General features: G+C 39.4%; 1 protein-coding gene across 8 annotated transcripts in view; it reads right to left on the reverse strand.

Moving 5' to 3' along the window:
- FREM1 (FRAS1 related extracellular matrix 1) overlaps positions 1-21,706 on the reverse strand; it is a gene marked incomplete at its 3' end in the record, with an annotated part of 67,355 nt that extends 45,649 nt beyond the window's left edge. For 5 of the 8 annotated variants that reach the window (XR_014319277.1, XM_082782525.1, XM_082782520.1 and 2 more), the window contains exons 1-5: positions 17,767-18,278; positions 6,526-7,028; positions 2,037-2,131; positions 1,149-1,450; positions 486-682 (exon numbers count right to left, since the gene is read on the reverse strand). Coding sequence is in view for 7 of the 8 variants with exons in the window: in XM_082782525.1 (XP_082638651.1) it covers positions 486-682; positions 1,149-1,450; positions 2,037-2,131; positions 6,526-6,771 (840 nt within the window). Of the gene's footprint in view, positions 1-485; positions 683-1,148; positions 1,451-2,036; positions 2,132-6,448; positions 6,481-6,525; positions 7,029-17,766; positions 18,279-21,683 lie in introns of those variants that run through there. The other 3 variants (XM_082782522.1, XM_082782521.1, XM_082782524.1) reach the window with 3 other exon arrangements.
- Positions 21,707-23,805: the final 2,099 nt, after the last annotated feature.

The following is a 23,805-nucleotide window of genomic DNA, read 5'->3' on the forward strand; positions in this document are numbered from 1 at the left end:
TCTGAAAAGAATTTAAACATTTTCATGAGAAAATGCCTAAAGTAAAATATTTATACCTCAGGAAAGGTCTTCCAGGTTCACTTGTCTTCTTTGTGGTTTTAATTTTGGGCTGAAACAACTTGCCTAATTTGATGTGAGTTTCATGAATAATTTTACCTGACAGAAACATGCACATGAGTCATTAATTATTATTAACTGAAAATGCTCACACAGCTCTTAGCTTATTAATTACTATATATGTTGAAAGCAGTGCAGTTCATGCTCTGTAAAGGAGTGGAATTATGCCAGGATTAATTTTGCTTTTAGGCTAAACTACTCAAGACTGCCAGTAAACAGCCAAAGGTGTTTCTCTCTAGCATAGGGACATAAAGATAATGCATGCAATTTGTCCAGCTGGCAACACTGTAAGAATAATTTAAAAAATAAAAATAATTTTTTTTTTGGAAACCAAGAAGACAGACATTGTAAGTTGCATAGAAGTCTACCTTGTGCAGAGTTTTGCTTCTGCTGTCTGTGAGATCCAGCCTCACAGGAATATAATCAGTGTCTGGTGAGGAAGGGTCAAGGTGCTGATACCGAATCCCCATCCTCAGAAACTCTTCACAGCTCATTTTTGTGTTGTAGATGACTCCCACTCCCAGTGTACAGCTCCCATTTCTGCACTGCTGGCCTGGACTGTGCTCTGTAACACAACAGAAGCCATAGTGAAACAGTTAACTGAGCAGAAACCAATACAGGAAGCCCGTTCACTAGGTTAAACTAACCCAGATTTCCTGACCCAATTTCTCCTACAGGGTTTTGCTTTCACCTGAGCTTTTCCAGCTCCAGACTCCCTTGGTCCTTGGCAAGATGCTTCCTCCAACTACTCCCTCTGCTGTTTCTACTGGGTTTTGGCACTCCCAAAGCCGTCACATCGGTCTACAGGTCTCAGAGCCAAAACCAGATTCCTCTTAGGGGATTACTGACCATTTGTGAGCTGCATTTTGCCCCACACAAACTTCATGACCCTTTCTGTTTCCAAGATAGCTCAAGCTGTTTGTTAAACTTCTCATGACCCACTCCTACCCAGCATGTCTGGAGAAAACAGCAAATGCAATCTGCCAGGTCCCTTTGAACCTGCTAACACAAACAACTAAAGCACATCATACTAGGGCCAGAGAAGAAGCTCTGTGGCTGATCCCCACGAAGCTGTTCCTGCTGCACGTCCCCCACGATGAGCTGGCCATGGGCAGGTAGGTGGGTTTCCGAAGAGGCTATGGAAATGGTACATTCCAGATTTATCTTCCTGTCGTAGTCAAAAGTGAGGACATTTTTGTCAATTGCCCTGGACAGACCGTAGTACTCAGGCACCTCCAAGGCTTGGGAGCGCATTTTGATGATGTTACAGTCTGGCTCAAGTAACTGCACGTGGAGAGTGAATGTTTCTACAAATGTTTCGGTTTCTGTAAACCTGCAGGTGATAGGAGGAAATGAATTATGCTTCATCCCATCTGTCACTCTCAGTGAATTTTGTGTTAGCCTCACTTTCTAAACTGATTTACTTGAACTCCTTTCACTCATGTGCTCTCAAATCCCAGATCGTCAGAGAACATGAGGTGTCCAACACAGCTGCCAACCTCTTCATGCTTGTAAAAAGGGTGTCAGTGAATGAATAGGCTATTTGTTATTTATACCCAGGGGTCTGTGTCCCTGTCAGAAGTAAAGGATGGGACATGCCATGCTTTTAAAGTACTCATGCCACTTTCAATAACAAGAAGAAGAATCACTAGTTTTCTGTAATGAACAAGCAGTATATAATATTTAGGAATACTAATAAACACATTTTCACAGTGTACTTGATATAAATCATGAAAAATGTTCCTGTAAACAGATGGTCAGCTGTTCATTAACAATGCTGCTGCTGAATCTAAGTAGTTACCACGTGTACAGCAGAACCTGCTTTTACCCTGAAAAATGAACTGCTTGCTCTTCCTTACAAAATTGCATTCATTGTAACAATGAAATGTGATGATCCAGTGTGATGCAATGCTGCTTACCTGTACAGCCTGAGCATGACCGTGTCTTCATCTAAAATTGGACAACCATTGTGGGTATATTTAACTTCATTAGGAAGGAAGTGGCAATCAAATACCTATGGAGGAAGAACAGACAAGTACAACACTGTCGAGGAAGCTAACTTCACAACTTCTGTTGTTGTTCTCTTTGGCTATCAGGAATGCATCAGCCTAAGGAAATTTCTAATCTACTGTTTATTTCTGTAAATAGGTATTTACCCATCCTTTGGTCTCCCAGAGAGATCCAGAGCACCAACAGCAATGTGCTGCTCTGCAGTTAGAACGACATATAAAAGTGATTTTCTCATGCCACCAAGTCCCTTCTCTTCCCTGTAGCTCAACAGCCAGCTTTGCACACACTCGCCACCGCTGCCTGTGCATGTATGGATACTGTTGTGCTCAGAGGAAGAACTGCAACTGACCTGAACTGATCTGAACTGCAGTTCTGATCAACAGTTTCTGAAGGATAACTTTGCATTTAATAGTTTTACAAGTTGCTTATACTGTAGCTACTTTAAACATTAAATCCTTTATATATATATAATATAATATATATATATATTGCTCTGGAGAGTTCTGATATGCCCATTCTTCAGAAAAGAGATTTAGATTTTGGGGCATATGATTGGCATGTCCTCACATACGCCAATTTGGTATATGTCCTCACATATGCCAGTTTGAGAGTATGGTAAGTTACATGCAGTTATAATTTTTAACAGAGTTTAATGACTGAAAGCTCCTGGCATTGATTTAGCATAGACCATTTCCAAATTATCCTTGTGATAAGAGGGAACCCTTACACATCCCATGCATGGGCAGAGGATAATCAATGTCTCATATTTACAGAAAGAACATATTAGTGTCAGCAACAGGGCAGAAGCTAATCATTTCTTGTGTGTTTCACTGCAGAGTGAAATGCATTTTTTATTCAGTTTCTATGGGCAGTATTCACACATGATTTCTTCCTCTGTGTACTAAAATAAAATCTGTTTAGCATTCACCAATAGTTCTGATGAGGTCATAACCTATCAGAATTAACACATGTGCAGTTGACTGGCAAGCGAGGGCTTTTTGCAGAAAGTAGTTATTTCATACTACCAGTCATTTCTTAAAATACAGTAAAAGAGTAATGAAAATGAAATGGATTGCCTTAATTAGCTACATCTCCCAGCCGCTCTGGAGGATGGTAAAATGGAAAGGGCTTTTTGGTGAGATTTTGACTGTAACTGTTGTAAACAATGAAATTCTTTAGATGCTCTGAATTTCAATGTAAAAATAAAGTAATACTCTCATTATTAGTAGTAGCAGTATAGTAGTAGTAGTGGTAGTAGAACTAGTAGTAGTACAGCAAGATGGAAGTTCTAATGCTGTGTAATGGCTACATAGAAACAAAGGCCAGTAGTTCTTACATCTTTCAATGTAAATCAAGGAAATGGTCAGGATGCACTTCTGTTAATTGCACATTAGCAATCAGAAATTTAGAAATTAGATTTCATCTGCTGTCCCTTCATCACTTTCATTATTATTGGCAGTGTCCATTTTCACTGATGGTACTCTCAGAGGCTCAAGCTACGTGGTAATTGTTCCATATTTCTAGTGATTTTAAAATGTATTCCCTGCTTTTAACTTTTACAAAGAAGCAGGTTGCACAAAATCATATTTTTTCAATAAGTAATGAATTAGTTGTTTATCAGACACATATACATGGATTTACCACCATATTCCAATTGGCTAAAATAACCTTGGAACAATCCACAATATATGGTGTTACAGACATTATGACTGATTTTTGTTTGTTGAGGCTGCTTAGGAAAAAAACGATAAGAAGAGTTCATGAAAAAATGCTTCATATATAGCCAATTTTTGAACTATGTTGTGTTTGTTCTGCTGTATGTTGTTTTCACGTGTTTTAGAAATATATTTTGTATTTTGCAGTATTCAGCAAATAACATGCCCTTTTCTTACTTAATATCTTCCTCTTTTTTATGGAAGCTAACAGCAAGGAAGGTAATTAACGAATTAGAGAATGAATTAACAGCAAGGAAGGTTAAGTAATGAATTAGAGAGTCTTCAGTGACATTCTAGAGAAAAAAAAGTTGAAAAAAAGTTGTTAATGTTGTGTCAAGCTAAACAAAAATATGTATTTATATAGGAAAGTCACTCATGCTATAGCTTCCTGTAGTTTAGTAACATACGCTGATGATAAGATTCTTCACTGATATAAACCAGTGAAGAGCCGTCAAGGTCTGTGGGGTTTTTGGTAATGTGTAGACCTGACCTGCACCTAACAATTGGCTGATTCATCCCTGTTTGTACAAGAATAGACTTCCTACAACTGAGGAGGTGGTTATTCATATCAAAGAATTTATTTCTTTCTTTATAAGACATAATTAGTTCCACCTCTTAATTGATAGCAAGGGGATAGAAGATGAAGGACCTTTCCACAAAGGTCTGTTACCACTGACTGGTTATTTTATATGTGTATAAGACTCAATCTGCTTTGCAAGAAGAAACATCTGTTTTATGTTTCCTAATATGTTTTCCTTTTATATGAGCAGGCAACTCTAATTGTCTATAAATTCACTGGGTAAAACAAAGGAGATCTAAATCTTTTCCTAATTACTGTCGAGCTTTGTTTTTTTCCACTTCAACTGCTTTTCAATTACAAATTATAATTAAATTGTCACACATTCCTAGTACATTACTCACTTTAATGGCAGTAAAATAGATCAGATCAGAGAGATTTTCAGGTGGTAGAATTTCCTAGTAGAAAGAGCATGAGTGGCACCAGGATGGCCAGACTCTGGCATGTTGTTACAGGAATGGTTAAAGATCAGAGAACACATTTGAGTGTATCATTGAAAAGAGAAGGTCTTATCCTACAAATGGCATATTGCCAGCTGGGCAATATGACTTGACAAGCAGACTGGCTAATTCTCTGGCAGCGTCCATGGAGAAACCCACTTGGAAACATGTTTGCAGCGGTCCCACCTCCATGTGGCTACAGAGCGAAGGAGAAGGCACCTCTCCTGTTGGGATGTCACTCTGGCCAGCACCCATCCAGGGGAGGTATCCCCACACCACTAGCAGCCATAGCCCTTCGCCATCTTGGTACCCTGTGTTCACCTGCCCATGAGAGCTCCTTCTTCCAGGTGAGGTGCACCTGTAGCCTCCAAGAGGTGCTCTTGTGCCTGGGATAGAATTGGGACCATGAAAGGATGGGCCCTTCACTTAACAGAGGTGGGGTTGGGAGCAGAGAAAGGCAAGGACCCTAGGTATTTCAGAAAAATTGAAAGCAAAGAGTAAGGTCAATTCCTCAGTCAGCCGCTTTGCATACAGAAGCAGTCTACTGGCAATGTGGTGTGTAAGACTCTTTTTCTCCTAGTGGGCCAGGCAAGGCTGGGAAAGTGGAGAGAAAAAAATGATGCATGCACCCTTGAGCTCAGAGAAGAGGGTTCTCTGCAAAGCCTTCCAGCAGAGGTACTGAACTTCCAGGGACCGGTCTCTGGAGAAGTTAACATGTTGCCATGTTCATCACCTGCTGTTTTCCCTGGCGTGAATGTGCTGGTTTGGCAAAAGTAATTGTGGTGCAAAATGATGTAAAAAATAATGTTGATGAGCAAGCCAGAAGCTCTGAAAAACTTTCTGGGGCTAGTGTTTCTGCAGAGACCACGACAAACCTCAGGGAGAGTGTTTAAAAATCCAGACACATACACAAATATAGTCAAGTACGTTATATGGTACAATTAACAAAACTTTACAGAAACAGAAAAAAGCTGTTTGGTTATGGTTCATTTTAAAGCCATTAATCTACCTCTACCATTATGTTTTCATGCCAGTTACTTCCAACTCCCTCCTGCTATGACTTAAATGGGGAGATTTGTGAGGCAAATGAGTGAATGGTGGTATGTGAAATATATTTCATCATTCCTACAAGCTTGAGATTTTAAAAGAAAACAATTTTTTTTTTTAATGTATTTGCCATCTGTTAGCAATTTGGCTGTTGCAGAGTTCAGCAAACAATACTGTACACAATATGCTTATTGTATGTGATGATTTTTTTTTCTTAATTGCTCCCAAGGTAGTGGCTGCGTGACTAAAATGCAAAATGTTCTAGCTGGCTCTGCATTACCCAAGGGACAGTGAATATCCTTATGGTAGAAAAACAGGCAGCTGAGATTAGAAGAGGTCTCCTAACCAAAAGTTTTGAAATACCCATTCTCCATTTGTGAAAGGAGGCTGACCACTTTTATGTATGCATGTTACTGGGCTCAGCTTTTCCATTTCAGGAGTGCAATCCTCTGTCAGCTGGCTAACTTTAACAAAAAGTTGAATCTCATTCACACAAAGCAGTCAGTTCAATGCAATTTAACCACTACCACAAAAAATCTTACATAAAGCAACACTTCCTACTTTCTCCCATACTTGTACGCAGGCAGACATGCAGAGCAGCACAACAGGGCCCAAATACCTGTGGAGTTAGCTTCCCAACCCTCTGTGTTATTGGCTCATTTATCACAACTTCAACTTTGCACAAATCCTTCTCTTTGGGGATGGAGAACTTGAGGTCATCTTCTGACAGAAAGACAGACTGTCCCTTCATCACTTTCATGCCAAGGTTGACGCTAATAAAGGAGGAGCAGACAACTCTTAGGAGAACAGACAACAGTGGCAACAACCAGGTTTTCTCAAATGGCTTCATGTTATGAGGGTACATCAGCTCTTTCCCACTAGTGAAAATGTTCTTGATGAAAGTGGTCTTCTCTTCCTCCACCAGAAGATTTATACCATATAATGAAGGACCAAAACGTTAGTCACAGGATAAAATGTACCACATTTTATATTAAGATGCATCCCTTGACTGAAATTTCGACAGAGACCTTTCAAATCATCCTTGGGTTTTTCTAAAATTCATTGGTCAAGCCAGACGAAATGATAAATTTGTTCTCAGAGTACTTCTCAGGTTTGTTAATCCTTTAAAAAAGAGGAAAAAAAAAAAAAAAAAAAAAAAGTGTAAGGCATTGAGCATCTCTTAAAAGCAAACAAGCAAGCAAGAAAACAAACATATTTCCCTATAATTCATTGTAATTTCAATTTAATTTCAATCAAAAAAATGAACTTTACCTTTGAACACCATTAAGAACATATATGCTCAGAAAATTAGCTATGTACCAATGAGACTTCTCCCTCAACAGATAAGCTCTCACTGTGCACTCCAGGCATTTTCACAAATAAACATTTGGTATGTAGGATCCTCTGCTACCAGCCATTTTTATCACTGAATCATGTTAGTTTTACTGAATAGCATATTAATCAAAGGGTATGAGTATCCAGATAATTTCAAAGTGCAGAAAAGTAGGCCTTTGTCCAGATTCAATGTAAGTAGTAGAATAAAGTAGAATAAAGGAAATGTGGCTTTTTGTTAAATACATTTTTTCTGTGTCATCGAATGTGGATGAAAAAAATCAACTTTTAGCTCCAAACATGATCCTAGTACTCTCTACTCTTCCTACTACAGTGACTGACTATCCCACAATGTTAACAGAGATATACATGATATTGCACTGCAAAGCTGATTTTTTTCTTTAAAAAATAAAAAATGTAATCAGTCTGAACTGAACTAAAAAATAAAAATAAAAAAACAGTAGCAATAAGAAACAATAGACAACGATAAAAATAAAATTACACAAAGTCTCTCATGCCCTTAGTTACAGCTAATCTCTTTTTTCATGTTTATAACTTCATAAGAAAAGCATAGTTCTGTCATTAACCAAGCAGTTTTGAAATCCTTACAAGACCCTTATACAGCCCTCCAAAGTAACTGGAACTGTGGCCCAAAGAATAGGCAACAGTATTGATTTAATTAAATCTAATCAGATCCTAGGCAATTACAACCTATTAAAGTATCAGAATTCCTTCAGTTTCTTACGTATCTCTCTATATTTCCTTCATTACTATTCACAGATACGTGTTCACTCTACATGTTTCTGCAGTGACCTTCTGAACAGTCTACACTTGTACATAGCCATCAGCTCAGTTCTACAGTTCAGTGAACAACAAATGGCAGTTAGAATTTGTTAAAGATTATCCCCTGCCTAAAGTAACACAAGACAGACCCACTCACTTCAGCCCAAATTTAAAACTGAAGACACTGGGAGTAACATATGTTTAAAGTTAGATGTATGTTGATTATGGAACCCAGATCTTAACTCTAGTTTTCTGGCTTTTTATCTAAAAATCTTTCCATTTTGGTCTAAAATTATGCAGCTTGCTCAGTCTGAAAAAATCTAGGAGAAAATGTAGAGTTCTAGGTAGAGAAAAGAGAACGAAATTCATGATTTCATCACATTTTTTAACGTGCTACAGAAAAAAAAAAAAAAAAAGGAATAAATAAAATTAAAATTAAAATTAAAAGATCAACTTATTTAAAAGCATTTAATTAAACATACAGATTTTACTAAAATCCTAACATATAAATGTGTCCAAAGTATATGCTAATTTTTGTTTTGTTTTGTTTTGTTTTTTTCTAGTGGGATGCATGTGCATAACACATCATCAAAATGAGCACATCCAAGACAGCACTCTTCTTCCTACAATTCAGTTTTGAAACACAGTTGGCAATTCCATAAAGGAAGGCATGGAAAGAGGGGGAAGAAAACAAATTAGACCTCAGGCTTTTTCCAAGTGAAAGAGTACAGTACCCTTTTAGCCTGAATATATCTGACTGGTATTTATCACCTAGTGCACGGAATGTTAACATTTTTCAGATATACACTATGTTTCCTAAAAATATCAGCTGCAAAGCATGGTCAGACGTTCTGAGTGAAGACTTGCCTCACTTGCCCTGCCCTCATCCTAATTCCTGAATCTAGCATGGCAAGGACTAGGCTAAAACAAACTCCTTGGCATATGGCTCAAGAAGATACTGTGTTTAATGTCTCCTCTGGCCTCAGGCATGCCAGAATCCTTAGCCAGCAGGAAACTCCTGGCAGAGGAATGCAGTGGCTTTTAAATTGTTGGAGGAGGAGAAGGAGGAGGAGGAGGAGTAAGAGAAGGAGGAGTAAGAGGAGGAGAAGAAGAAGACAAAGAAAAAAAAAAGGAAAAAGAAAAAAAAAAAAAAACAAGGAAAGGAAAAGGAAAAGGAAAAGGAAAAGGAAAAGGAAAAGGAAAAGGAAAAGGAAAAGGAAAAGGAAAAGGAAAAGGAAAAGGAAAAGGAAAAGGAAAAGGAAAAGGAAAAGGAAAAGGAAAAGGAAAAAAATATAGCCTGCACAGTCTTTATTCCCACCTGAATGGCTACCACAAAAGTACTTTGTAGCTTAATACAGCCTGACCTCCAATTCAGCAGTGACAGTGTTCAGCAAATGTATTGTTTTCTTTACACTTTCCGTACATGCTTACGAAAGAGAAAGCCAGCTGTATCTCTCAAACAAGCACTGTCAGAACATTGCTCATGTAGAGACATCCACAGCTCACTGTGGTTAAGCTCAGGTCAATCTACATTCTGGTCCCTGCCCCATAAACCCCAAGACTGAGTGCAGGTATAAACCTCAGGCATGGGCAGTGGTTTCTTCACTGCCTTTTCTTACTCTGCATCAAGAACACTAAGAACAGAAAACCAGAGGCCCAGAGGAGCCAGGAGCATTTTGTCCAATTTCATGGTGGATATATGAGCTATTCTCTGCCACAAAATTGGTCCCATGCTGTCACTGTGTCTTACAGGCTTTCTTTAACTGCTTTTACCTGCAGGCATTGCTCCCGTATCACTGTACACATGTGTTTTCCCGGAATGTTCCTGCAATTGTTCCCTACTTATCTGCTGCAGGGCTGTCTCCCTGTGTGGCTGAGTGAAGTTCTTGCGAAGTGTAACCTCACTTCCTCAGTCCAGTGACAACAAAACAAAATGACAGGGGATCCTTTCCAAACGTAATGTCAATAACATGAGAAATAAAATGTCCAAGTGAGAGCTATGATATTAACATTCTCACTTTTGTATGAAGAAGGACATTGCTTCAGCAAAGTCATGCATGCCCTACAAGGCACTTATGCTGGTGCAGAGTGTCCATGTGTTGTTGCTCTACTGCAGATGTACCACTGCTGGTGATGCCACTGTTGTTTTTCGTGGCTGCTTCTAAGTTGCTTACGGCTTCCCTACTGTTCTACCCTTCATATTACTGCTAAGCCTGATTCATCCCTGCTGTTCCTTCATGTGCCACCTATGTATCCAGAATGAAGGATACTGGGGCATTACTTCCAAATACTCTGCAATATTTCATATAAATGTAGATGCTTAATGAAATAATGAAGTTCATTAACAATACATTAGGAAGATTAGCGCAGAGTTTTTAGACTAAGCTGTTTTCTCATTGATTTTCTAAAGGTTTGGCTATGGAGTAAAATAGCTGAACTCCAGGTGAGTTCTGAGTTGTGCGAGAACCTAGTCCAAGATTCAAAACAGACATGCCAATTCAGCACTGTATTATATAGTAGTTGCTATGTCTTGGCAGAGTTACGAATAGTCAGGGGTCTGGAGCACATGATTTATGAGGAGAGGTCAAGAGAGCTGAAGAAGCAAGGGCTATGAGACAATCTTGTATCTGCTTTCAGATGTCTAACAAAGGAGTGCAGAGAACCCGGAGGCAAACAGCAAAGAGGTAAGATGCAACAAAAAATTCACAACAAGGGAAATTCCCATTAGATATTGGGGAAGAGAAATTCACAGTGAGTACTGCCAGTGGAACAGGTCACCAAACACTGTGGAGTTTCTATGGTGGAATTTATGTGCAGGGGTCTTTTACACCCTAAACCATGCTATGATTCTCAGCTGAAATGATATAGCTTTCTGGATTCTAGCACCCAAGTGAATTACCTGCTGTGTTTTTCTGAATCACTGCATTGTACCCTGCAGACTGTCCAGTAATTCCTGTGAGATCCAGTATAAAACCATAGTAGCATAACAACTGTGTTGATAAAGAAAGAAACTTGATAAAGAAACTTTGACACAATTACTTGTGGATTTGCCAATCTGATGCTGCCAGAGGAAAACTGCTTGAAATGAACTGTGAACCTGGAAAAGGAGTCTACCTCTGGCAATTTGGACAATGGATATTGTTCTTGGTGCAAAACATATCTCCAAGCATGTGTACAAGGCACTGTGCATGAGACACTCAGCAAGGGGAACTCCAAGGAGCTCCTTGTCTGCCAGCAGACTTCTGCCCTGCTCTGCAGATGATCCCAGGGGAGCAAGAAGGGAGAGGGAGAAGCAGCCTCTGAGGAGGCATTGGTGTGACTCTGATGAGCTAACAGAGGAATAGAGCATATTGGGTACAGTTTCGAGGAGAGTAACTGAGAACGTCTGAAGTGGTTTGTTAAACATTTCCTCCAAATGCTAGAAGAACTAGTTTTCCCTCACGGCTGCTGGTACACATGTGAAAAATTATGCAATGGTTAATTACAATCATAAGTGTCCTCACCAAATACAACTGACTTTCAAGAGGGAAGGGAAGGGAAGGGAAGGGAAGGGAAGGGAAGGGAAGGGAAGGGAAGGGAAGGGAAGGGAAGGGAAGGGAAGGGAAGGGAAGGGAAGGGAAGGGAAGGGAAGGGAAGGGAAGGGAAGGGAAGGGAAGGGAAGGGAAGGGAAGGGAAGGGAAGGGAAGGGAAGGGAAGGGAAGGGAAGGGAAGGGAAGGGAAGGGAAGGGAAGGGAAGGGAAGGGAAGGGAAGGGAAGGGAAGGGAAGGGAAGGGAAGGGAAGGGAAGGGAAGGGAAGGGAAGGGAAGGGAAGGGAAGGGAAGGGAAGGGAAGGGAAGGGAAGGGAAGGGAAGGGAAGGGAAGGGAAGGGAAGGGAAGGGAAGGGAAGGACTCAAACACTTTTTTTAGAGTTATCACTATCACAAAATTTCTTACAAAAATTCTCAATTTAGCATTATCTAGTGTAAATTTTTCAAGTGTTAACTGTCTTCAGAATCTGGAGAACTATGTATGTCCCTAAAAGTATCCATGAGTTATGGAAAGCTAGACATCTGTGCAGAACCCCTTCAGAGGTACATACAGAAACTCTCAGTTGTGTATCTCCAGAACCGTGTCAAAGTACATCTGGTCTTTTACATAATCTTTGCAAACAAAATTTATCATTGCAACTCCTGCATGAATGGAATTTACTTTCAAGAATGTAAATATTAATAAGCTGGTGAAAAGGTTTCCAGCACTTCTTCTTCATTTAACATTATAAAGGCAAGTATCCCTGGGTCTGAATCTGAGGGGAGCTAATGTTACATAAATAAAGACTAATCCCAAAGATTTAGATACACTTCTATTATACAAAATGACTGAAAATAAGATCCCAGGGGAAAAAAATAGCACTCACTTGTAATACTTAAAACCTTACTAAAAGAGCTGTAAACACAAGCAACCATGGACCAAGTTTCAATGACATCCGAAGTCTTCAGTGAGATTTGGATGAGACTTTAGTAGCTGTGACTTTACGATGAGAGTAGGCTGTGTGACAAAATCGCTGGTTGCCTGGGAGATTTCACAGAACAATAGCATTCATAATTGCCCTCTTCTTTCACAAAGCTTAAAAGGGATTATAGAGCATGATTGGTTTGGGCTGGGAGTTGGTCTGATTTGTTTTAATGAACACCAGGAAAAGTTTAAAAAAAAAAAAAAAAAAAAGACCATGAGATTTTTTTAGAAGGCAGGATTAAAGAGAACAAATTGTCATTCCTTGCACGATTTCTAGGAAGTGAGATAAATATTATTACAGCAATTAAAACTTCCCCCAGGGCAATGAGAGGACCCTAAAATATTCAATTAGGGGATTGTCACTTCAGAGCGTGCAATTAACCCATGCACCATTGGACTGTTTGCTATTTATCATTTTAGCTCCACACACCACGAACAAAGATTATAGGCCACAGTGAAACTAAGTATTCAGCAAGGTATTTGCTGAATTAAGGAATGCTAGGTAGCAGTTTTCCTCACTTCTTCCCTTCTCAGTTTTGGTCTGTAAACAGAGTCCTATATACTTTTCCACAAATCCTGTGCCTTTTTATGCAAAGCAAATAAACTTTTTTTTCATCAAGGAAAACAAATGAAGGATGTAAAACACATCAGATATATGCAGGCCATTAGAGTTTCTCTGTTGTACTCTCATAGCAGTGGCATAATACTTAGAGTATACAAACAAGTAAGCAAAGAAACAAAAACTGTTCTTTATTCTACTTTCTTCCACATTACAGATATGGATTATAAGATTAAAACCTGATATAGTTTCAGTTTACAGAGGTTATTTTTTACTTCAGTGTTCATTCTCAGTGTGCTGTTGTTACTCCCATAAACTAAATTATGATTCCTCCAAGTTTATGGTATTAGGTGTCTGGTGACAGGACGAGGGGGAATGGGCTAAAGTTGCTCCAGGGGTGTTTTAGGTTAGATGTTAGGAAGAACTTCTTTACCAAAAGGGTTGTTGGACACTGGAACAGGCTGCCCAGGGAAGTGGTGGAGTCACCATCCCTGGAAGTCTTTAAAAGACGTTTAGATGTAGAGCTTAGGGATATGGTTTAGTGGGGATTGTTAGCGTTAGGTAGAGGTTGGACTTGATGATCTTGAGGTCTCTTCCAACCTAGAAATTCTGTGATTCTGTGATTCTGTGATAGGTGGTGGAAACTGAGTATAGCAGTATCCCCCATTTGCTGAAGGGACACCATAAGACTGAAAGCATATTTGGTGTTATACAAAGACAGACAAGAAACTGAGGAGAAAAATCTGAATGTGATGTCATAAACATTAATGCAGTGTAGTGTGAGGTATTGGACCTTATGGCAAGGTGGAAGGAGCAGGGTGCTAGTTTCACTGTGGGGACAGGATCCCTTCCATAATCAAATACCTGGGGCTCAGCACCAGGATTGAGGACTGAGAGGTAATGGAAAAACAAATTGAAAACTTCCAGAGAGGTTCCTCCACAGATGCTTTTAGTATGATAATTTCCTGCATATCACCCTCATGCTCCTGGGACTGAACACTCACTGATTTCCCATTTTCCCCTTGGTAGTATCAACCTACAGGAAACATCTGTTTGCAGGGAACATCAAGCCAGCCTAGGAGAAGCCAATGAGCTGCTCATTGAGCCAGAATGAGCCGACCAGTTCGCCACTTCCAGGACTAACTAACCTTTCAGAAGATTTGGATATTTCCACTTATAATTTTCTTTAAACCATTCAGATACAGCAATAGGTTTTTCTGTCAGCATTTAAAGGGAGTAGACTACTCAGTGTAAATAGTATCACAATCCACTGTGTTTTTCACTGGTTTCATTTGTTTGTTTGCTTTTGTTTTAGTTTAGTGTCTTGGTGGTACTTTCATGACAGTTTGACGCAACTGTGAAGTTCAGAAAGGTGTTTAATCTCTCTCCCTCTCCTCTCTCTCCTCAGAGAAATACCGGAGGCTCTCTGTTATGAGAGACGGGATAAAAACTAGAGGAAAACTGGTGAAAATAGTGAAATGAAAGGACTAGAACAACTGCTAGATAAGCTCTTCTTTAGGCTTTTTGCATAATAATATGCACTGCAGAGACAGAATAAGAACTAGTCTTCCTAAGAATAGAGAAGTGTATAACAAGTGGGTAGACAAGTGGTTTCCCCTCATCCACACAGAAATGACTCAAAAGTAAAAATGAAAACTACCTCTAATAATGGAAACTGTGGATGGGTGAAAGAAGGCAAGTGTAATGGGCAGAGGAAATTTCCCAAGAAATTTTAACATCAAGTAGCTGTTTCATGTTAGCAATTAACTCGCTATAGATAGAAAAGAAATGAGTTAAACATAAGCAGGCTACCTAGAACTAGTCAATGATTATCATGTCGGTGTTACAAGGATAAAAGTGTTTGCCTCTCCTCAAGCCATGAGATTGACAAGCAAAACGCAAAAATTAGGGCACTGTACCCAATACTTAACGTGACAACACAAAGCTGGCTTTACAGCCCCATACTTTTCCATGACCTTTGCTAGCTATGGCCTCACCTCAAGTGTGAGGTGCTAGATGAGCTTGACCCATGGCAAAGCAACTACACCAGTGAATGAACACATCCCTGATCCAAAGGCCTGGGGGTGCAAAAACCCATGAAATAGGAACAGAAAAAGCCTCCTGTGAAAGGAAGAGAAAAGTGAGGAGACAGGGAGCCCATGACCTTTTTTCACTACACCATGAACTACATGGTGTGATACCTCTGGAAACAATCATCAGGCTGTGGTGATGAAATGTAACACCACTGACACACTGCACCTCTTCGCAGTGTCATGCATTGATTGGTTCATGTACTGAGGAAGCTGTGTGATCCCACCCATCCTTGTCCTGCATGGACAGCTGTGGGCTTCTACCCCTGGCTGACACCCTTATATGGTTAAAAACTTACTAGGAGCACAGCATGTGGTTTTGATGTTTTTAGAATAATTTCTTTATGCACTGTTATTGGTTGGCTGGTTTTCTGAGTGTGGGGGAGAAAGCTGGTGAGCCTGGAAGATAGTGGCAGAGGTTTTAAATTTCTGCAAGGGAAGATTTTGCAGGCTGCTCTGCACAAAGATGAGCTCACTGAAGGGTGTACTGCGTCTCACAGAATTAAACAAGCATTGCAGTCTCCTGCACATGCTATACACAGGACTTTCTTGAATGCTTAAATTTTAACAGCTGGTAGATGGTATAGTTTACATTTTCCCACAATCACGGTGTCTTGGTTCATCTCTCTGAGCCTTAGACATGTGAAACTTAGAGGCTCATTTGAGCTTTTCACCAAGATTACTGCTATACTCTGGTTGAAAAAGATGAGTCTCTAAAGAGCAATTCGTTCCTGTTTATAAAGATACATAAAGGCAAGAGGATGGATTTAGAACACATACAAATTTAGGTTTACAAAGTTGTGTGAGGGGGCTTGATGTTTCCTACATACAAATCAAAAGAGATTTTGAAATTCTGTGAAATCCATAATGTAACATAGAAGTGGTATTATTGCATGCAAATTATATTTGACAAACAGAGAGTATGCACTAAATCAAATAGTAGCACACCTCATTGAAATTATTCTAGATCCAAAACTACACAGTCCTTCTTTTATTAACAGATTTTTATTGACAAAGTTATATCCTTCTGCATTCAGGATGCCTGCACACTGCAGCTACAGCCTGTCTGCTCATGTGGTCAATGGTATAATGGTTTTAGACAACTGGAGGCTACATCTGGCAGAAAATCACACATGGTCCAGCTACAGTTTATTGTCACAGCCAGCTACTAGAGTTCTTTGAAATGTTGTTGCAGACGATGATAGCAGCTAGAGACAGAAAGAGTACGTTAGGGAGTGTTTAACAACTTCCCAAACAGTCTATTCAAGTCTTTTGTCCAACTGCATAAAAGGCAGTTGAATCACACCAAGAATCACACACACATTGCAAGTTGTAAAATCAGAAAGTTGTGATGGACACCGTCACTACAATAATTGCAGACCACACAGCCAATGGCAGGAGAGAAGTAAATCAGGGTCCACAAGCAGTGGCCACAGAATCTCAGAGAGAGAGAGACACAGAGAGAGAGAAACACAAAGTTAAAGTATTCATCAAGAATGATGTTTTTATTGTCTCTTTCTGCTCAACAGGTGTAATCTGCATGCAGTCATGTTTTTATTAAAATAGACCACACAGAAAAATCAGAATGAAAATGCTGGCAGGCTTACAACAGTAACGCCCGAGTAAGAGAAAAAGAAATGCAACTTCTACAGATGCATGTGCTCTTCCATGGTGCAAACTGGTATCAGTGCATCATGCATTTTGCCTAAAGTAACAAGTAGCTCTGAGTTAACTGAGATGATGAACTACTAGAATTCTCTAAGCAGCAAACATGTAACTTGCAAAATACCCTTTTAATAAATACTTCAAGAAGCTATGTATTATTGTCTACAGGACTTTTTGAAGTATCTCAGAACAACACAGAGTGAGAGAAACCAATCTCTAAAAACTGTTCTAGAGTTCAATTATACATAAGTGAATAAAAATGAGCAAGAAATTAAAAGACCGTGCAAGCTGTGTTCTCGTGTGTTCAGAAACAAACATAAACATTTACACACATATATGACCAATGAGCAGCCATCTAAATCAGATGAGTAAAGTCAGCTGTCTAAACACACACAAAAATGTGAAAAGCCTTGCAGATATCTCCTGCAAAATAAAAGTCTACAATTTTAAAGCATTCATTTAAAAATGAATTCTTCCAGTTAAATAATATATCCTTTGGGCAGACTTACTAATATCAGAAGTTTTCATGATGTTTTCCAGTGCTTCGTAATACATTTCTCTCTCTCAGCGTGTTTTTATTAAAAAGACAATTTTAAGAAAAGAATTCTTACTAAGTGTTTCCAAGCTCTTATAAAATATAAAAGCATAAAGTTTTATTAGTGCTGGTGGAAGAAAGCCAGCACAGTTAAGAAATCTGTACCAACTTGAACCTTAAGTTAAACTAAGTTACTTGGAACCTTTAACTTCCATGGGTCTACTAAACAACCAGCAAAATACAGTGCCTGTTTCCCTCCTAAGTCAGAATTGAGCTTTCAACCACCTTAAGTTCAAAAAATTGCTGTCTGATTGCCTTGGTGCAACATTTGTTAAGCATTTAAATATTACAAGCACAAACACAATAGCATTCAGCATATACAACAAACCTGAAACAGATACTTACGGGAAGCAATATTAGTCCAGGAGGCTGAACACAAGATCATACTAAAATGAAAGGAATAATGAATGTCACTGACCTGGTAGTCTCTGGTTTAAAAAGGCTGGCAGAGAAAGAAATCCAATGAGTGGGTGACAGAGGGAGGGAGGGAGGGAGAGAGAGAGAGAGAGAGAGAGAGGGAGAGAGATGAAATTCCAGTCTTTTTGGTCAGCTTGTCTGTAGTTTCCTTTGTACTAAAATTTGACAATAAACACTCTTTACTGGCAAGACTGTTCCTGGCTGCAGAGCCCCAGAGTACAAATGCTTTTGGGCTCCCTATGATAAGGGCATTCTGAGATGCCTTGCAGTGTTTACACTCAGCAATGCCTCTCTGGCAGCCAGCCCCGGATCTTCCCTTCCCCTTCTGCTAGTTAAATCTGTTGGGACTAGAAACTGAGCTCCTGTGAATAATGCTTGCTCATTTTTTCTCCCCACTTCTGCTGGCTTACTCCCTGCTACACACACACACAGACACACACGCCAACTTATGCATGTATTAAAGACTCAGAGAAAGTTGTGAGTTAAAATATTTTCAGATCACCCAGTTTTTCCCCACAAAAAAAGGAAATTCTTTAACGAAATACAGATGTGATTAATTTCCTTCCTAATATAGTAGCATAGTTTAGTTTGGTCTTATTTGAGGTTGGATGATGAAATTAAAATAAGTAAATTATCTATTTTATTGTGAAGTGTATTGCATGTGTGATACTTCTTAGAAGCTCTACTGTTCAGTTGACTGTGGTTCAAAATCCTTTTGCATAAGAAAGTATAAAGTATTCAAATTAACACAGTACGGGCCAAATCCCAGCAATGATTTAATACCTCAAGATACCCCTCCAGCTTTCTGACACCAGCTTTGCATCAGATTTGTAGATTTGACTGGCTTGTTCCTGGAAGTCTGTAAAATGTGCTAGCACATTCTGGCTTGTTCCTGAGAAGTATGCTCAACTGTGCACATTTTGAGTGCAGAGGCTACATTGCAAAGTCACCTTTCTCAGCATTGCCAGGGATAGACCATTATTACCATTGCAACACTTGAGCCAAAACCATTTTTTAGCATAAGGGTCACAAATGTTTTTAGCCCGGTGATGGGAGCATTGCTACAAGTCAAAGGGGCATGTGGGGAAGGATTGCTGACTCGCTTGTGTAAGCAGGGGCCAAATCCAGCACTAATGTAACAGGCCTAAGATCACCTCCTCTTGCAGGCTGACTTTAACCTTCATATGGAAACAAAACAGCAGTATAGAAACACAAAACAGTCAGCAGTATAGAAGAAAAGAACCAGCAGATGTTCCTGTGCCATGATGTAAAGGCAAATGAAAAAAACAGACAACTGTTAAAAGTTAAGACTCAAAGTTATGCCATGCGTTATATGCTACAATATGGGCTATAGTCACTTAAGAAAAAACACTAGACAAAAAAGCCTCCTTCAGGAACAACAGTAGTATCAGAGTGGTATAATGTTCAGGTTTTCAGACCTTGTAGAAATCCTTGGATTTCATAAAGTTTCAGAAACACTTGGAACGAGTATTTATCTTCTGTGAGCCATGTAGCTGACTATAATTTGTATGTTTGTGTTTGTGTTTACTAAAGTGTGGCTTCTAACTCACTGTGATGAGACACTGGTCTGTTTGTTCTGTACACTGGTCTGGTTGGGTTCATCAACATAACTATATTTACAGGCTGGTAGAAAAAGTGGTGGCTTGTTTTGAATTGCAACTTCTTCAACCCATTAATCCACAGCATAATTGCAGAAGCTTGTTTCAAAACAGATTGATTACTCCAGCAATGAATGTGGCCTTCTATTTCTTATTGCCATCCTTAACTATGATTGATTTTTGCAGTCTATCAATGTCACATTATCTAAAGAACAGATTAAAATTAACAAAGGTTTTCTTGAGAAATGCCACAGCACTGAAAAGAATACACGTCTTCTATATATACACTTTCACTTCTTATTTCAACATCTGTCCACATGGGAAAAGGAATAGGTCAGTTTCCTGTGAATTAAACTTAAGCACAGTGTATATCCCTCCTTAATTAGCAGATAAAATCTTACAGCCCAAACTGTTGATATGAAGGTAATCATTCAGCTGTTGTCTGTAAGCTGTCTGTAACAGGGTATAGTCATAATCAGTACCATTCTTTTCTGGCTTTTATCTGGAAAGTAGCATGTGTACCTGAGGCACAAAACAGGCAAGAATGCATAGACAGAGAGAGCAAACTCTTCTCTTTCCTTTCAACTCACATTACTAAGCAACAGCCTAAACTATTAACAGTGTCTAGAACTGTCAAGAACATGCTGATCTGCACAGTCAACACTCCTGCCAGGAGGATGAGGTTCTCAAAACAACAAAAGTCTCATGCTTATCTGAAATCTGAAGGTTGCACACAGGAAGATCTGCTGAACTGCGGGGGAAAAACAGAAATGATTATTTCCTGGGTATTTATAACATGGCAGAAGTTCTATTCTGTTAGCAGCACCACCAGGCTGCAGCAGTATCTCCTGTCCCACTCTTCACTCTGTTGAGGGATGCGGAGAACAGCATGAAAGACCATGTTTAAAAGGGCAAACATTAAATCTACCTTCTTCTCCCTCTCCTGATTGTATATCCTCTGTCTATAAAGATTCACTGTACTCCTGGTTACCACAAACGTGGGAAGATTCAATCAAAGTACACTGAATTATTTTTTGATCATGAAAATACAAGATCAGCAATGCAAAGTGAGACAGTGAACAGGAAATTAAGATACACTAACAGACAGCTGATCCTGACAGGAGCCTATCAGGTAGCCTTGAATGGGGACTTGCCTACTTGCTCCCAGGACCTAGCTGAATTTATTTGTAAGAACATTATAAATGAATTAATTAATAAAAATAAATAAATTAAAATAATAATAAAAAGACAAACAAACAAAACCAGCTTCCACAGAACAAACAAGTATAATTTGGGGCTGCCACCAGACTGTGGCTGGATGCCCTGTCAGGGGCTTCTTTACAACAGCAGGTACTATCACCACAACAAGGAAGGAACATTTGTCTTCATCCACAGTAACCCAGCATTCAGACAAGAAGTTAATAATGAAATTCATAATGCAACTGTCTGCTGGATATTTTCCCTCTTTATCTAAAAGCATTTAGTAGATGACTACCAAGTAAATACTATACAAGATACTCCTTTGAGTTTTCTCATAGAAGACTAAGTGTCTATTGGTTATCAGGTATGGCCAAGCAAGAAATATGCCCATTTTTCATGGTACAAAAAAAATAACATGTATATCACAACAGAGGAGATGGTCCTTGCTGCAGGGAGTGCAACCAATTCCTCCTCCACTTCTGAGACACAGAAATACATCATCCAAGACCAGAAAAAGCCCCTCTGCTTGTCACTCACAGTCTCTGAGTGGCAGTGATGGAGAGGTTGCTGTAGTAGCAAATTGAATAGAGCGCTGCCTAGTCAGATTAATGACAGTCTGCAGACACTCCATACACACAGCCAACATATCCTCAGAATTTGGAACATAGTCCTGGACAGTTCTGGTGACTTTCTTAAAGAGCCTGGCAGGAAGAAGATCTGGGAGACACCAACCCCCTTACATAAGCATGGGCATGCCACAAGGCAGCTCTTGAGATTCAGTAGCTGTCGTGGTTTAACCCGGCCGGCAGCTAAATACCACGCAGCCGTTCACTCACTGTCCCCCCTCCCTCTCTGGGACAGGGGAGAGAAAGTGAAGCCTGTGAGTTGACATAAAGACAGTTTAATAAGACAGGAAAATAATAATAATAATAATAATAATAATAATAATAATAATAATACAACGATGATAATAGTACTACTACTACTAATATGTACAAACAAGTGATGCACAATGCAATTGCTCACCACCCGCTGACCGATGCCCAGCCTAACCCTGAGCAGTCCGGCCCCCTCCCCCGGCTAGCCACCCCTATATATTGTTTAGCATGACGTCAGATGGTATGGAATATCCCTTTGGCTAGTTTGGGTCACCTGTCCTGGGTCTGTCCCCTCCCAGCTCTTACTGCACCCCCAGCCTGCCTGTTGGCAGGACAGAGCAAGAAGCTGAGACGTCCTTGGCTTAGTATAAGCACTGCTCTGCAACAATTAAAACATCGGGGTGTTATCAGCACTCTTCTCATCCTAAGCCAAAACATAGCATTCTACCAGCTACTAGGAAGAAAATTAACTCTGTTCTAACTGAAACCAGGACAGTAGCACAGCTACATGAACATTGTTTCTGGCTCTATGCCACAAAATCATTCTTAAGTATTTCAAATTTAGAATAGTTTAGTTGGAAGGGACCTACAAAGACCATCAAATCCAACTGCCTGACCACTTCAGGGCTAACAGAAAGTTAAAGCATGTTAATGAGAGCATTATCCAAATGTCTCTTGAACACTGACAAGCACAGGGCAACAGTCACCTGGCTAGAAAGCCTGCCCCATTGTCACCTGGCTAGGAAGCCTGCCCCATTTTCTGACCACCCTCAAGGGTGTTTCCTAGTGTTTCCTAATGCCAGCCTGACCCTTCCCTGGTGCAAATTCGTGCAGTTCCCTTGTATCATTGGTTATCATAGGTTATCACAGAGAAGAGACCAGCATCTCCATGTCCATTTCCCCTCCTTGGGAAGTTCTTAATAAACAAAAAGACTGGAAATTACTTTTCATCAGCATTACTGAGTCTGATGTGGCATAGAAGGGTTTAACTCTCTCTATAATCAATAATACGAGTGTCAAGTAACACAGACTTCTATACAAACAGCATGACAAAGGTTTCTCAGCTAATGAGTGCAAAGGGATAAGACATCATGCTGTTGACATTTCTTCACTGATAAGTATCAGAAAATACTCCTTTCAAAAAGACCATTGTAATAGAAACTTGGTAGTATTTTAAAGAATCTCTCAGGTGCCTAAGATGATATTTTCATTTCTGGTGACAAACAATTGACCTCTTAATTTATGAACCATGACATTACTGTGTTGTCTGGGGAAAAAAAAAAAAAAAAAAAAAAAAAAAAAAAAAACATGTAGCTGTGATCCAAAGTCAGATTTAACCCACATACACTTCCAATAAACTGCTAGAAAGGCAACCTGTTAACCTTCAGGAAATGAAGGAAATTACTATAGACCCAAACCACTGACAACAGTCACTTACTGAATATGAGGAAGCTTGTATATACCCTACTGCAAAGCTTCAAACCAGAAGAAAATATACTGTTAGTTCATTCAGACTACATTTACAGTACTAGTTTTGTTTGAGGAAAGAGCTGGGAGGATCTCTCTGCTAGCACAACTGCCCTGACTTTCAATTTATTTTTAACAGGTAATGAGCATGGGCAAGACATATCAGCATGTCAAAATGCTTGCCAGATTGAGTGTGACAACTACAGTTAGATATTCTCGATACTGATTTCAACTCAGAAGTTTCAGTCCAGCCACCTGGAAAGCATTTTTTAACTCAGTTATCCTATCAAATGAAAATTCTGCTTACTTCAGTCATCTTAAATGATTTGATTTGTTGAAGCCTAAGTCATATCAAGGCCATTTGAAGCCATTATTGGTCTTAAAGAGTGAAGGTGTGTGCTTGTAAAACATTGAGATTCTCAGTTGGAATATATTAGACACAATTACAATGCTATTTATTTCATGTATCATGGCAAATGGTTCATTTATGTTTACTAAGGTAGTTCCCTAAGTTAATGTTGTATTTTGGTTAAAGAACAAAGGAGAAAAAGAGAGAGAAGATGCTATTTTTGCCTACTGTTACATCAAATAAAAGGTGGTGGTTTTATTTGTTTGTTTGTTTGTTTATCAAGCTGGCAATCTACATAAATCCTTCTTTGAATAAGGTCAATTTTTCTGCAAAATCTGACATACCTGCAAAGCCTTCCTCTCCTAAACTGTCTATATCTATGTCCTTAGCATCTGAGATCATTACAGGAACTACATGTTTTACAGTTTTTCATTATGCTGTCAGTCAGTAAGTC

The sequence above is a fragment of the Aythya marila genome (genome assembly GCF_965140915.1).
Source record: "Aythya marila genome assembly, chromosome: Z".
Lineage (NCBI taxonomy): Eukaryota > Metazoa > Chordata > Aves > Anseriformes > Anatidae > Aythya > Aythya marila.